We start from the raw sequence: 16,140 nt of genomic DNA, 5'->3' as shown, positions 1-16,140 counted from the left end.
CCTTTAGATCTAATCCAACGGTAAGAACATCTCTGATCTAGATAAAAATCTCTGGATCTTCATCAATGGATAAGATCTGCTCCTCATTAAGTTGGATGGACTAGATTCTTGACGGATGGCTCAGATCTCTCCGATCTTCAATGAACGGTCCAAATCGCTCTAAGGCTTGATCGTCTTGTTTAGCCCTAGATTTTAACCCAAATATAGTCTGATCTAATCAGGTCCATGACCCTTTTGATGCCTACAAAGAAAATATTAAAATATTAATTAGCATCAAATACCATGAAAATAAACTAATTTGTAATTAAGTCCAAGATAAATGTAATGCATGAAATATGATATCAATATAGGTTTCATCTATGAACAAGATCATTAAAAACATGCATTATGAATCAAAATAGTGTAGCAAAATTATGGTTATCATCCTTCTCCTGCAAGAAAATGTTAGTCCGAGGTAAAATAAAAGTTATACTACCCTGCAAAATAAAAGTTAGCACAAATATAATAAAAGAGTAGTAATTAGATTTCATCTCACCGAGATCGGAATCTAGTCACAATCTTAATTTAGATTCCCGAAACGGTTCTAAGTTGGATCGACACCTATTGTTCCCTTGAATGGGGAACGCGCCCTCACCAAATTACTCCCCTCCACTGACTTACCTTAACTTATTTGTTAGACGTCTGGTCAGGCCGTCGACCCATCTGGACTTCGTGCCAGCTATCAGGTCGCCCATCGACCTAGCTGAACTTCGTGTCAGACATCTGGTCAGCTCGTCAACCAGTCTGGACTTCGTGCCAGCTATCAGGTCAGTCCGTCGACCTAGCTGGACTTCATGCCAGCTATCAGGTCAGCCTGTCGACCTAGTTGGGCTTCATGCCAGCTATTAGGTTAGCCTGTCGACCTAGCTAGGTTTCGTGCCAGATATCAGGTCAGCCTGTCGATCTATCTGGACTTCTCCTGCACACTTCATCAAAGTGTTAGATCACAACAAAACTAACTTAACCTACTTTGTCATTCATCAAAACCTGAGTTAGACCGTCAGTGCTAACCACACCAACATTCTTAAGTGATCAAGAGCTTGTGCGAGTTTGTGGCGAGGTTTCTCCACCCACAAGGAACTACTCAAGCTAGCCGAAGGTTTTCCGGGGAGTCATCCACCGACGGATCAGGATCGTCCACCTTACGAATAGTCATGGAATAGGAGTTTTATCTCTAAACCACGTCCCCCCGCCGCCGCCCTAGAGGCGTCAAGGTCCCAACACCAAGAAGAGTAATATGGAATACTCTTAAAAGATCACCTATGTGAGAAAGAAGTGAAGCCGCTTCGAAGAGAATTGGAAGCACAATTTTTAGAACTTCACATAGAACCAAGCATGTTCATGGCCAAGAATGAACACACTCATGAGAATTGAGTTTTATTAGGGAGAGTCTTAGGTGAAATATGTCAATGCTTATACAGACGACAGAACAGTTCAAGGACATTGCGTCTACTATCAGTCAGTAAGCAAACAGATCTTCACAAGGGAAGATTAAAAGGGTAAAACCTATCTGTTCTATACTAGACTCAACTGTTGAATGCTATCGCATACCCTATCTCCATTCATGTAGGGGATTGTTGGATATATGTGAATGGAGAAGAGGTGGGAGAGGCATGAAGCTTTATTATAAATAGGACTTTAGTCCCACATTGGGAGCTTCAAGACATATTGGTTGGTTTATATTGATTCATATGCATTGATGATGTAAATAAATGCATGGGGAGAGGCTTTCTCTCACGTGTGGGTGCACAGGGGGTGCAAATCTAGGGCCCGAATTGCACTGAACCATGTTGACTCGTGTGCGAGCATGACCTGCACCCACCAAATGTCGGATCGGTCTAGGCAAAATTTGTCCAAGTGGAACAACCAACATTTATTACATAAATTTTTTGCCCCTTATTTAAGGGTGTAATAGATGCATTAAATTAAAAATTAATGTAGCCAAGTGAAACGTTGGTGTTTCATAGCTGACGAATAATGATCATTAAATGATAATTAACGTTGCTTATTAATCTGAGCTCCTATATAAGGAGATCGAGACCATAGACAAAAGGTTACATGCTCAAAAAGTTAAAGCTCTCCACCTACATTCCTTTTCTCTTCTATCATGTATCTCTTGCTAAGAGGAGTGTAGTGCCTGTGATAGCAGTCGAGTACCTCTCAGTTCGCCGTGACCATCAGTGCTTGGTGGGGAATCACGATTCACCGTTGTAGCCTAGGAAACAGAGGGCCCGAGGAAACCTCGAAGCACAACCGGAGGTGGAGTGAATCTGTTTCGTGGAAACTGCGACCCTCCCAGGCCTCAGTCCATCCACCCACTCGAATTCTGCGTTTGTTCGGTCGCTAACTCGGTCGGCCTCTGCATTCGCTTGGCCCTCTGCTCGCCTGACCTCTTCTTCGCTCGGTTGCACGTCCGTTCGGCCTTTGCTCGCCTGGCCTCTTCTTTGCTTGACTGCACGCCCATCCAGCCGCAACTCGCTTGGCCCCTTCTTCGCTCGGTTGTACACCCGTTTGACCTCTACTCGCTCGGCCTCTTCTTCGCTCGGTTGCACCATCCAGCCACAGCTCGCTTGCCCCTTCTTCACTTGGCTGCACACCCATTCGACCTCAGCTCGCTCGATCAATTCGCTCGACCGCTCGGTCAGTTCGCTCAGTCGCTCGCTCAATTTGCTCGGCGCTCGTTTGCTTGCTCGCTCGGTCCTCGGTCACTTGGTTTGTGACTCGCCCGTCCGGCCGCTCACTCGCTCAACCTCTTTGCTCATCCGACCTCTCACTCGCCCAGTGAGCCACTCGCACGGTCGGTCGCTCAGTCTGCTCGACTGTCTGCTTGCGTGCCCAAGCAGTTACTCGTCTGGGTTTAGTATTTGGTAGAAATCAACCTCTGCTGACAATCTAAGATTGCTCAGGTCATATCAACCGATAAATTAAATTTAATTTAATGTATTTAAATTCAACTAATTCTGAAAATTTACGGTAACATATTAACACATATTCCATGGTAGGTCTCATGAATATTTGCACGAGTATGCTTACACGTCGATCTAGGGCATTTAACGAAGTGAAAGAGCACTAATGATGGAAGACGAAAACATATAGATTTACCGAGCTCTACGATTGCAAAAAAAGCTTTTTATCTGGAGCAAAATATAATGGGATCCTTACAATACCTTAATCTGTCTAAGCTTTGAGACTGTCGCCCGAGGGAAGCTGTTCCAACAACACTTCCAGCAGGTAATTCCGAGTTGAATGCATCCCTTACGTCTTCTCGGGGAAGGTTGCAGGGCAAGATGGTGTCTTGTGGAAGATAAGTAGGAACATCCTTCATTGAATGAACTGCGATGTCAATTCCACCTTCCAACAGTGCCTCATCGATCTATCTCTTCAAACAATTTCGGTGAAATCTCACTTTACCGTCTAATACAACCATTAAATGGCTATCGTAATCATTTTACGTAAGCATAATTGTAGACACATCATCAAACCATATAAACATGACACAAAGCTTTTGCAGAGATCTTATTATATTCATCGAAAGCAAGCTTTTGTAGGAACAAACTTTTGGGGGTTGACCCTTCGTTCAGAAGCGCAAATATCAGTTATCAAGATGCCTGAAGACCAATGTTACTAAGAGCAACAGATGTTATCAGCCTAGCATTTTCATCTGGACCAAGAGAAATCTGCAATGGGATTTCACCTGCCGCAGAATGAGAATAACATTGCGAAGTGTGCTGCCTCAAAACTGTTGAGTTTTAATTCACATTATTTCTTATGCTTTTAGTCTCATATTGTTAAGCCAAAAAAGTTGGAAGGCTTTATATATGAAGTCCTTCCATCCATGCTTAGCAATATTAAGGGGACTTACACACATGTGCGGGCTGAGCCTAAATCAGGTGGTTTCGGGGGGTTCGAGCCGGAAATCCATAAACCGGGTGCGACGCACGTGATCATCGCTTGGTCCGGTTTGGATCTGTCCCTCGCACGACGACATCTGTTCGGCTCTGTCCGCGTCGCGTGAGGCCTCAGATGAGGAAGCAGAAGCAAAGCATGTGTCGCTTCCTCTGCACTGCTTCAAGTGTATAAATACACTTCCTCGAGTGCGGCGTTCGTCTTGGAGTGCACCTACGAACGGCGCGAGCGGTTGTCGGATCTTGGGAGGATTTTGACGGAGAGCCTCTGCACCGTGGGCGGTAATAAATTCTCTAAAGACAGTCGGCAAGCCCGACGTTTCAACCGGAGATACACAAATTCTTAACCTTACTCTTATTACCGTTTATTGTATGCTTGTTATTTATTGGTGCAATTATAAATTACCGTGTTAGCGTAATCATATCACAACAAAAACTACATATTTGGAGGAAAAGGACAGGTTACACGACGCTGTGGTGGCAGTGACGCAGCTGCAGTGCCGCCTACGCCCCAAAGGTTTGGATTTTCGATTTTCTTAAGAAGTAGAAGATTTAGAGATTTAGGATTTAATATTTGTATTTAAATTTTTGCATAATTGAGGCAAAAAGGAATTTTTTGCATATTTCTTCGCAATTCACTGTGAGAAAAGATCTTCTAAACTTCCATGCTTATGGAAACTTCTTCTAGCAACTAAGTGGAAGAGTTCTTTTGGCTTGTGAAAGCTATTTAAAGAATAGAATCATCAGTTCAACAGAATTCATAGTTGATGTTGTTATTATTATTATTATTATTATTATTTACTTTAATTTGGTGATCTACCATAGATATTTCTTTGCATCATCATACAATTCTAAGTCTGATATGTGTTGAGCAAACTTCTCATTACTTACTACAATGTTATGTAGAAAGCATAAAGTAGCTGAAGTTCTGATGAAGCTCAATTCTTGTTCATGTTTTTAGCCTTAGGAACTTTGGACTATTGTCTTCTTTAGGAAAAGATAAGCTAATATTCTGTACCCAAATGCCATAGCTATCAAAGCTCCCACTTCCATCCCTCCATTGTCAAGTCTGAATCCTTTTATGTAAGGTGACTCACAAGGAACATAGCTGTTGTGGCTCTTGTTTGTGCATCGATACTGTGCCTTAAGGAGCAAACGATAGGCATGGTAGTTGAGAGACAAATAGCGGATCCATTCCATGAAGAATGGGGTCTTCTGCAGGGACAAGCAAAGTTTATTTAATAAAGTTATGCTATATGATCAGTTAGGAGCTTCTACAAATGAGTTACCTCTATGAAGTAACCTCCAGCTAATATGAAAGTAATAATGATGACAGAAGCTAATGTCGTAGCTTTCTTGACGTCCATCATAGATGCACCTACGGCCAGTCCCAAACCCTATCAAAATAAAACTTAGCCATGAATCATTATACTCCTTTCTTATGGGTACCCTAAAGTCATTGCTACTGCTCGGTGAGTGAATATTCTTGATGAATTCTCATAAAATTATGTAGTCCCATATATACAAGCTATTAGGTTATTAAGATTTATGATTTATCTGCCCCGATCAAGATAGTTCTATTTGTATGGTGTAAGAATTCTCTATTATACAACAATGATACAATAATTTCGTATCTCTTAACTTATATTTTGTAATATAACAGTAGTGAATGAGTTACCTGGGCAGCCACAATGGTCAAAAATATCGTTAGCATACTATTTAGAAATGCCACAAAGTCGGATCTCAATCCTGCCATGAAATAGACAATGAGCAAGAAGACTGTTGGTAGGATGAGATCCAAAGGTAGATCACTCATGGTTCTAGCAATGAAGTATGCACTGAGTTTGTACATGTCCACTGATCTCTCTTTAGATAGCATAGCTCGTTCTTTAGGAAATGTGAAAATAGCAGCAAAAACTGGGAAGTGACCCCAAAATACAGACATGAAGAACAGCAATCCTACCTGTGGGTTTTACTGTCAAAAGTTAGAAACTCGAAACTGATCTTTGTTTATCAAAGACAGAATATTTTTTGCAAACACCCACCTGATCTTGTAGTTTTTTTGGTGAAGAAGCATCAGAATCCCACCACAGTGACCCAATAATTGTTGCGGTTGTTATGACTTGAGTGACCTGGATGCAGTTCAAGTATTCACGGCGCCTTTCTTTTAGACCCCTGCAGAAAAGAATGTGGCACTGCTCCAACCAATTAACCCTTAAGTCATTTGAGCTGGTTCCTCCTTGCACTATCCACCTCCTGTCAAATGCAGCTGGTGCAAGAAGCTTCTGCTTTTCTACATCCGCAACTCTGGTTTCATATACTCCCAGAAGATACTACCAAAGCATAGTGGAAAGAAATAATTAATAGCATGAGAGTAAAAAAGTTTAAAAGTGAGCACATACTTTGCTTTTCTACATACTTCATGAATGTCTATTGGAGAAGGGCTGTCTTCATGGCATTTGATTTGTTGACTCCCATTTAAGGACTTAAGTTCCAGTTCCATAGGTATTGATTTGTCATTGATGTTCCCATTGGCTAGATCTATGAGAAACTCGGCTGGGTTCATTGGTATGAGAGGGCGACAACCAATTGAGGAGAAATATATCATTGCTTCTGATGCTTTTCCAAAATACAAGGAACTGCCTTTGCCCAAGAGAATTAACTTATCAAACATATTGAATATTTTACTGGAAGGCTGGTGTATAGTAATAACCACAGATTTTCCTGCCTGCATGAACCACAATGATAATTTGCAAATATGGAGGTGAGTTGTTAATATAAGTATATAGCATACATGGGCAATGTTGAGCAGCATCTGAATTATCCTAATTGCTGTAGTTGAATCAAGACCAGATGTTGGTTCATCTAAAAAAAGAAGTGATGGATCAAGCAGGATTTCACTCCCGATACAAACTCTCTTCCTTTCGCCACCTGAAATTCCTCTTGCACTAGCTCCACCTACTATCATATCTTGGCACCTGTAGTGGATCATATAGATGTTAGTAGCAGCTAGCATGATGAGGGATGGCTTGGCATATATCAAAACTATGATCGTCAATGAGTTGTCATCCAAAAGAAAATTTTTAGGTAAACCTCAAAATTTTCATTGTAGTGATAATGTGTTGAGGCTCAAGTGGTTACCTTTCAAGTCCTAGATCAAAGATGACATTCATGACCCTTTCTTCCTTCTGCTGTTTAGTTAATGTTTTGGGAAGTCTAAGAAGAGCAGCATAAGTCAAGGTCTCTCTCACTGTTAGGCTGGTAAAGACTACATCATCTTGCAGCACGAATCCTATCCTGCTCACCACCAAGTATTCTCTTTAAGTGCACCAAGTAGTAGGGAAGAAGATTAAATCATTGTCTTAGAAATAAGTCTATAACAGAGATTGGATAGTTTTGCATGGAGTTTGATACCTTTGCTTGAGTGCTTTACTGTATGGTTGATCGTTATAAGTTATGCTTCCGCTGTCACTCTTAATTTTTATTCTTCCACTCAGGATATTAAGCAGAGTTGTTTTACCACCTCCTGATGGCCCCATAAGAGCTAAAATCTCACCAGGTTCCACTGACCCTGTAACTCCTTGAAGAACATACTCCATCGAATTTGAAACTGGACTAGGCCTTTCATTTACTCTTCTGACCTTGTATCCCACATCTGAAAACTGTATGAAGTGGGTGGTCAAACCTAATAGCTTGAGATGGTTTATCATTTAGGGAATATGTCTGATTGTTACGGTACCTTGAGATATATAGGGAAGCTAGGCTCTTTCTTGATTTTCATCCACAATGCTGATTCTTTGTCTTTGTTGCCATCCATGAACCCTGCCATGCCACTTCCCCATCTTTAGTATAAATGTTTGTCAGTAGATGTATTTTTTTTATATAGATTAATCAAAGCTTGCTTGAAATTTGCATCATTCTATCATCAATTGAAATAATACATGCATTTGAAATTCTTCCTACTTCAAAAGTTGAGCATGAAGAAACTAACAGTATCATTTGGTTAGTTGAGTTGTCTCTACACTGAGGCAAGTCTGCTGTTTCTGCTGCTATTGCTAGAATCAAGTGGTACTAGATAGCATTGTTGACAAATATGGTTATAGAGCTTCATAATCAATTAATCATAATATTACTTCAGCAGGCAAGTTTTACCATGTGTTGCATTCTCTTGTTTTTCAGGTGATGACAAGATAGTTCTATAGTTAACCACATGCTCGCTTTTTCCTGTGCTTCTTGTGCCGTTATCGATCGCTGCAACAGTGGCTAACAAGTTTTCTGCAGTATTTCCACCATCAGCAGTCAAATCTGATCTCTCTGAACTCACCTTCCTAACGAAGCTTCCGTTCATCCTTGAGCTGAACCAGGGAAAATGCCCATCATTTGGCAATTTACCCATGATTGAATCAGCACTCCTTGCTTTTCGTATGCCGTCATTGTAGTCCTGCACTGGCCTTGATCTCGAAATCAGATCATATACTTCATCCATACTTTGGAAGGTTTGTTGAATTTTTGGTGGCATAAGCACTTTAGCCTCCATTAGTACCTGTATTTTGCAAGAGTGGATATGATTCAATAAATTCAATCTGCTCACAAAATGTTGTTACTATAGCATGAACTACATAAGGATCTGTAAACAGAGTTATTACCTGTAGAATTAAGCTTGAAAGAAATTGTACACCCCTTGTCTAAGTGAGTGGTTTGCGGAGGAGATGCTTTCTTGCCAAGCTAGAGTCTGCCTTTTATAGACATTGGATGGGAAGCAAACATTCCTCCATAACTAGTAAAGTTGGTCGATAACTGGTCAGTCGAGTGAAATGAAATTTCTCAGATATGTTAGTCATTTATATCACATCTATGAAAAGTAGAAAAGGAGGAGCCACTATACTTCCTTTAGTATATATATACAAAAAAATTGTTGAGTTTTTGTAATTATCTTTAGTAGGCATTTGCAAATTGATGTATAAAAGGGGTTAGGCCCCTATGTAATAGCTACCTAACACTCGCTATGACAAGCTGCCCAGCCAATGGTTCCTTAGCTATTACATTCAATAGCTGCATCTTCTTACGAAAAATAAGATTTGAATGTTTCACCGTTTAGTTCAGAATTCTTCAGGATACAAAGCCTGTCTAACAAATGACGGCGATGAACATAATCAATGCTGGTAAATGTACATAATGAATAAGTTGAGCTAACTGCTACATTTTGGTCATAATTTGCAGGATTGAGACATAAAGGACACATGAACAGTTGCACTGAATAGAAGGTTGCTATCGTATCTCGAAGCTGAGTGAATAAATGATATGTTTGTGGAGAAGGAAGCAATGCCCTATTCGTTGGGGAACCAAGGCTGCCCACATCTTTCATGAACCTCCATCTGTGCCTCTTATTCTCGAGGTACAATTATGTAGCTTAGTTTGGAGCCATAGAACTTCTTAGCGCAACTACTTGTGTACTATTTATCAATTCTATTCTTGAGAAATATCATCACACCTTTGGCATATTGAGGCAAAAATTACCTATGTAGTCCAACTCATGTTTTGCTCAGCGCGCAATAATAATGGCTATTGAAACTAAGGCTGCCCACATCTTTCAACTTTATTTTTATTTTTATAATCTAGGTATCTAATCTCATCCCATTAATCTTAGAGGTAGACAACAACTTATGCACATTTGGAAGTTGACCTCTAAATTTTTTTTTTTTTTGATAATCCAACTATCCAAGCTTTGCCCGATTAATCTGGAGGTAAATGGTCTTCCCTCCTAATTTGCCTATCGGGTAAGTCCGGAGCCCAACTTATGCACATTTCGAAGCTGACCTCTAGAATATCATTCGAACTATGATCCTCTTATTTGTTCCCCAAAGTGTTTTATCCATACACCACATTCATGACGACATGCCCACATCTTTTATGCAATTACGTAGCTTAGTTTGGAGCCATACAACTTCCTAGTGTGACAACTTGTGTACTATTTCTCAATTTGATTCTCTAGGTGTCATGCAGGAAAGGCGATAGCGATGGAATACAAGTTGCTGCGATAAATATGGAAGAAGTGCTTTATGTGTGTACTGTAGAGTGGTGTGAGGGGCAGATCTATGGCACTGTGTTCTTCCCACAGAGTTGGAGTGGGAATCTATACAAAAGGCTAAAGAATGTGATGCAAGCTTGCACAATCACGGAGGTGTTTGGACATTTCGATATCAAAGTTTCTATGGCTAATATTCGAGATCAAACTTGATTTCGCGCTTAGGAAAATGAATGGATGGGTAGGGTTGGACCGGAATCATTTCCTTTTCCCTCCTTTTTTGTGAATAAATTGAGGGAGTTGATTAACTTTTCTTTGTTGTTCACATAAATTTATTTTTGAACAATATATTACCAATCAAAATGATAATAACTATTTTTTGGGGTAGTTTATCTTGAATAATAGTTTCTTATGACGATAAACATCTTTAAAATAATTATGTATTTCAACGATCAATCTATGAATTAAGAAAAGGAATTGAAAACTTGAGATAACAATCTCATTCTAGTCAATAGGTTAAATCGACATGATTTATGTAAAATAGGACTTGAAGCCTCGCATGAGTTCTCAACCCAATTTGGATTCTCAAATTCCTCATTCAACTCAATCTATCGAGTTATACGTATAGCTCAGTCTTTTGAGTTCCCCGTGCAACTTGACTTATTGGGTTTCTCATACCATTCGATTTTGAAGTTCTTGATATGACTTAACTTTTAAAATGTGTTTGGTTCAAGTTATCATATGTAGAATCTTGATAATATGATTATATAGTAATCATATAACCAAGATTATGAAGAATAAAATAAAGTTTTAATGTTGTTTAGTTCAACTTAAGATATGGAACAACCTAGTTTTATATTTACTAATTTACCAGCTTTCTCCTAGAACCTTATAACTTGCACAAGTAGAGACTAAGATCACCCTCTAACTAATTGGGCACAGACTAAGGTCTGGTCTTTCTAAGCCTCAAGCTCTATGACACTCAAATTATGAGCTGCTTGTTTTGTCGTGTAGACCAAGACTCCTTCTCATTCCCCACTAGATACTGCAACAAAAATTTGTCTCTCTTTCTTCTCGTCGATTCTCTAGCGAAGAGACAAAGTTGGACGACCTTAAGTTCTTGAGTTATTGGTTCTGTGCTTTGAATGCTTGCCTAGGTTTTTTTGTGTTCACCAAATTTGATCTTATTGATTGTGTGACTAGTTTTTAAAATTGGACTAATTTCTAAGAGCAATGCTTTTATGTCTTCAATGGATTCTCGTGTATAGATAGACTCCTATACTAAGTTACTCTATAAAGTGTTGGAAAAAATTAATAGGGATAAGACGGCTATTTCTCGAGTAGACCATCATAAATTATTTTTTCGAGTAAATGAGAAATTAATGTTTAATGAAGGGATGACCCGATATGATCGGACAGAAGCTTGACTCATACATGAGTTGAATTCATGGATTAGATTACATGAACGCTAATTTGAGTATACGGAACCATTGAGGGTTGTGAAATTATAATTAATTAAATTAATTAATTAATTAAAAGATTAATTATGATTCTAATATTAATTAATTAATTAATTAATAATTATAATAGATTAAGTAAATAATTAATCAGATTAATCAATTAAATTAATTAATGATAATTGATAAGGTTTAAGTGAAAAGACACACCTCATGTCTATTCACCTTTTGGAAGAAACCTTTCATCTTTTAGGAGTAACTCTTCTATAAATACCCTGGGTTGGTTTGATATGATCAATCAGGTTAAGTTAGATTTTGTGTATTTGATACCTTTTGTCTAAGTGTATAGGGACTTAGGAACACAAGAAGTCAAGTGGAAGACGTAGAGAGCGAGAAGGATGACACAAGAAGCGAGTCGATGGGCTCGGTGCATTCGAGGGACGAGAAGCTGCGGAAGAGTACACCGATAGATGAGAAGGACGCACATGATGCTGCCAAGGGACGAGAAGCCGGAGTGGAAGACTGCTGGAGGAGAAGGCCGGAGTTGGGTTCGAGTGAGCTAAACTCTGGATAACCAAGAATCACCCAAGCAATCGGAGTAGCAGCCGGACAAGTCAACATGAAGTTGACTTGTTCAGGCTCCTAGACCAAGTCCAAGCGCCCGGACTGCAGGCGGCCGGAACACCTTGGGCCAGCAGAGGCACCCCAATGAGCCATTGCTGCCAGGATAATGTTCGGAGTCCACGTCAGTAAAACTCTAGGTGGTTTGAACGATCTAGGCACCTAGGCGAGGATAAAGTTTCATCAATGAGTCATTGAAGATCTATTGCGAAGCAAATAAGGTGCATTGTTGGGGGTGTAAGTACCCTAGTGGAGTTTTGATAAGATCATCCGAGTTAAATTAGGTCATGTTGTATTTAATCCTTATGTTTAAGTGTACAGAAACTAAGGAACACAAGAAGTCGAGCAGAAGATGCATCTAACGAGAAGAGTGGCACAGGAAGTGAGTCGACGGGCTCGGTGCATCTGAAGGATGAGGTGGTGTAGAAGAGTACACCGACGAACGAGAAGAATACACATGAGGCTTCCAAGGGACAAAAAGCCAGAGAGGAAGACTACTTGAGGAGACAAGGCCAGAGCTGGGTATGGGTGTGCCTAATTCTGGATGTCCTATTAATCACCCAAGCGTCGGAGCAGCGACCGGATAAGTCAACAAGGAGTTGACTTGTCCAGGCGCCGGGAGTTCGGGCGCCCGAACCTGTTTGGTATAGAAGAGGTGCCCCCGTGTAGACGTTGCAGTGTGGATATATTTATGTTCACGCCAGCAGTGATCCGGGTGTCTGGGAGTGGATAAAAGACTTGTCACTTAGCCATTGCGAAGCGGATTGCTGGGGTACTTGGACCTGGTCTGGGCATCAAGAATGCATCACATCAGCAAACAGTCACTTCGACCAGTGAAGCTATAAAAGGAGACTTAGAGCTTAAGATTCATGACAACACTTGAATTCGAACTTCAAATTTTTGTTTATTGCTTTTATAGTCTTTTTCTGTACTTAATTGCTGTAAGAGACTACTCTGATACGAAAAGATTTTCGATGGAGCTTTCAAAGTCTTGGACTAGCAATCTTCTGATTGCAAACCAAGTAAATCAATCTTGTCTCTTACTATTCTTTTTATATTTATTTTGATTAACTTTTGCTCAACCAACCTGTGTTATCTTTACTAAAATAAGAAAGCAAAAGGAAATCTTAAATTTCTTAACAGGGCAATTCATCCCCTCTTGTCGGTCACCCCGGACCTACAAGTGGTATTAGAGTGAGGACACTTCAGAAGGACTAACCACTATATAAAGCACAAGAAATGGCCGAAACTAGCATGCATCCATCGAAGTTCGAGGGAGACTTCACGATATGGAAGAAAAAAATAGAGGTATTTTTTAAAACGGAGTTTAAAATATTGTTAACTATTAAATATGGTTTTGTAGAACCCGGAGCATGGAGAGGTGGAGGAAGAACAACTTTGGAATAAGAAAGAACAGAGTAATTCCGTCGCAAACAGAAAGATAGAATATTAGAATTTCATCTGCTCAGTGTTTTGCCATATCAAGAGGTCAATCATATCGAAAGCTACACCTCAGCCAAAGAACTCTGGGAGAAATTTCTAGAGCTCCATGAAAGCACATCAGAAGCAAAGCTAATGAGAAAGGACATCCTCAGAAATCAACTAACAAACATTCAGATGAACAAGGGAGAGAAGGTGGCCCAACTCCATGCAAAGATCAAGGAACTAATCACCTACCTCAACAACCTCGGAGAAGTAGTAATGAATCGAGACGAAATTTGGTATGCGCTCAACGCCTTCCCAAGAACAATGGTGTGGTCAACCTTAGTAAATGCATATTATATCTCTAAGAACTTGGAGGTAAGTACCTTAGAAGAACTTTTTCAATTTTCGAATTACATAAATCTAGATATGCATGAGTAACAAAAGAAACAAAGATAAACTATAACCTGGCACTAAGAGCCAACAAAAAGGACGGACTTGAGTCAGACTTATCCCTTAACGAAGATCAAGAAGCATATATAGTAAGAAAGTTTAAAACATTTTTTAAATCTAACAAGCTTAATAAGATGTAGGCCAAGAAAAATCTAAGGAGCAAATGAAAGGTTCGATGCTACAATTGTCAAAAAGAATGGCGCATCAAGGATGACTACTCAAAGCTCAAGAAGGAGAAAGACAAAGGGCCAAGGTGATCTAAGCACAAGAATCTCAAGGTTACCTAGGATGAAAGCTCTTCATCAGAATCTGAGATAGAAGCTTTCATTAGACTGGCACTGATGGTGAGTCACGAAGAATCAAGTAACTCAGAAGTAAGCATCGATAAAGAGAGAACTACATCAGAAGACAATAGTGATGTAGGGGGAGAATTAAGCTTCAAATCTGATTTGATAAGTGAGGTATATCTTCTATCTTCTAATCAATTGTATTTAGACATAAAATCTATGCCTAAGTCTCTATGTTAGCTTAAAATAAAAAATGAATAATTGAAAAAGGAAAGCCTAGAAATAAAAGTAGTGTTGGCCAAAGCATGTTCACTAGAAGAATTCGACAAACTGAAAATTGAAAATGCTAAGTTAAAAAAAAGGATGATGCATGTGCACATGTTCAAAATTTTATAAATAATTAAGGACTAAATTGATATTTCAAATATTACAATGGTTAAATTACAAAAGTATCACAAAAATACATTCTCAAAAAATATCTTATTAATTCAGTTGATAGAAACTTATTTTGGGTTCATAAATCATGCTTAGTTTAATATTTATGCATCTTTTAATCTTAATTTACCTTAATTTTTGATATGCTTAAAATTGTCTTATAATAAAATTGATCAAATAAATTATTTCATAATTCTTCTGTTCGAAGTTAATTATATTTTAATTTTTTTTTGTGAAAATAAATATGTTATTTACCAATAGAAAAAAATTTAGAATTTTTTTATCATTAAATAATTTTTTAATGAAAATCATATTTTAAAAATTAAAAATATTTCATGAGTTAGTTTATAAAATTTATTTTTCCTTAATAAAGTATTATGTTATCTATTACAAGAAATTTTTTTTATTTTTTTTACTGTTATATAATTTATTTTGAATTATTTACTAAAAGTAATGTTATGGTAATTAAAAATTCTCTAAACATTATTGTTGAAAGCTTTAATTTTTCTATGAATAAAAATTCAATTTTACATATTTAAAAAATTATCATGATTTTTATATATCAAATTTTATTTTTAAAGTATTTAACTTCAAAAATTATTATTTTTGATTAAATAATTTGTACTGGTCAAAATAACTATTTATTTGTCATAAATTTTTTTTAACTAATCTATTTGTTTTTTTACCACTAGAAAAATTTTCAGTAATTTTTGAAACTTAAAAATAATTTTTTAATTATTATTTTTTTCAAAATCTAGTTGTTCAAATTTTAAAAATTTGGATATTCAAAAAATTATTCTTCAAAAATATTCCTTAGAAAATTTTAGGGATTTTTTTAATATATGCCTCTAATTTTTTATATTTAGGGGAGGTCTATTAAGTTTGCAAAATTGCTTACTTAAATTGCAAAAAAAAATTTAGTAAATTGCAAATTCAAAATTTACTTATGTTAATTTGTTTTTATTACTCTAACTTGGGTTTGATACAGATTAAAAAGGAAGAGATTATAAGTATCTTAGTAAAATTTTGATGTAATCAACCGGATTAAGTTAGATTTTGTTGTATTTGATTCTTGTGCCTAAGTGTGCAGAAATTTAGGAACACAAGAAATAGAATTGAAAACGCAACTAGCGAGAAGGGTGACACGGGAAGTGAATTGACGGGTTCGGTGCATCTGAAAGACAAGATACTGTAGAAAAGTACATCGATGAATGATACATACGACGCTTCCAAAGGACGAGAAGCTGGAGAAGAAAAAAATTAATAATGAAATCATTAAAAATCTTAAGCTTTCAAGATTTTTTTTTTTTTGGATTATATTCCTAAATTGTTGACATGAATAGTTGATTATAAAAAATCACTCATTACCAAAATTTTTATTAATACCATATTAAGGTTATCAACTGTAACCCTTAACCAAACACTCCCCAGCTGAATTGATGGTGGATTTGTATGACAGAGTTTGTCATGCAACTCGGCTTTCAAATTCTCCATAT

The 16,140-nt window shown here is 37.9% G+C and overlaps 1 protein-coding gene and 1 pseudogene across 1 annotated transcript; both read right to left on the bottom strand.

The window, feature by feature from the left end:
* LOC122019214 overlaps positions 1–4,027 on the bottom strand; it is a 77,007-nt pseudogene extending 72,980 nt beyond the window's left edge.
* Positions 4,028–4,807: 780 nt separating this feature from the next.
* Positions 4,808–8,640, bottom strand: LOC122021005 (ABC transporter G family member 22-like). The gene is made up of 11 exons (XM_042579073.1): positions 8,591–8,640; positions 8,097–8,487; positions 7,684–7,766; positions 7,359–7,606; positions 7,086–7,241; positions 6,739–6,922; positions 6,364–6,672; positions 5,990–6,277; positions 5,623–5,907; positions 5,234–5,341; positions 4,808–5,159 (listed from the first exon to the last, which is right to left on the bottom strand). Exons 2-11 carry the CDS (start codon positions 8,479–8,481, stop codon positions 4,908–4,910), a joined length of 2,298 nt encoding a protein of 765 aa, XP_042435007.1. The 5' UTR covers positions 8,482–8,487; positions 8,591–8,640; the 3' UTR covers positions 4,808–4,907.
* Between the last annotated feature and the right edge of the window lie 7,500 nt (positions 8,641–16,140).

This window comes from Zingiber officinale, chromosome 9A, assembly GCF_018446385.1.
Source record: "Zingiber officinale cultivar Zhangliang chromosome 9A, Zo_v1.1, whole genome shotgun sequence".
Classification (NCBI taxonomy): domain Eukaryota; kingdom Viridiplantae; phylum Streptophyta; class Magnoliopsida; order Zingiberales; family Zingiberaceae; genus Zingiber; species Zingiber officinale.
The sequence above is the reverse complement of the archived record's forward strand: the minus strand, read 5'-3'. Positions and strand labels throughout refer to the sequence as shown.

Excerpts from the sequence above, each read along its gene's own strand:
- LOC122021005 (XM_042579073.1), bottom strand. The coding sequence starts at position 8,481 with ATGGAGGCTAAAGTGCTTATGCCACCAAAAATTCAACAAACCTTCCAA. Across the intron at positions 7,607-7,683 it reads GCTTCCCTATATATCTCAAG|TTTTCAGATGTGGGATACAA; the intron begins GTACCGTAACAA and ends CACTTCATACAG. Across the intron at positions 6,278-6,363 it reads CTCCAATAGACATTCATGAA|TATCTTCTGGGAGTATATGA; the intron begins GTATGTAGAAAA and ends ATGCTTTGGTAG.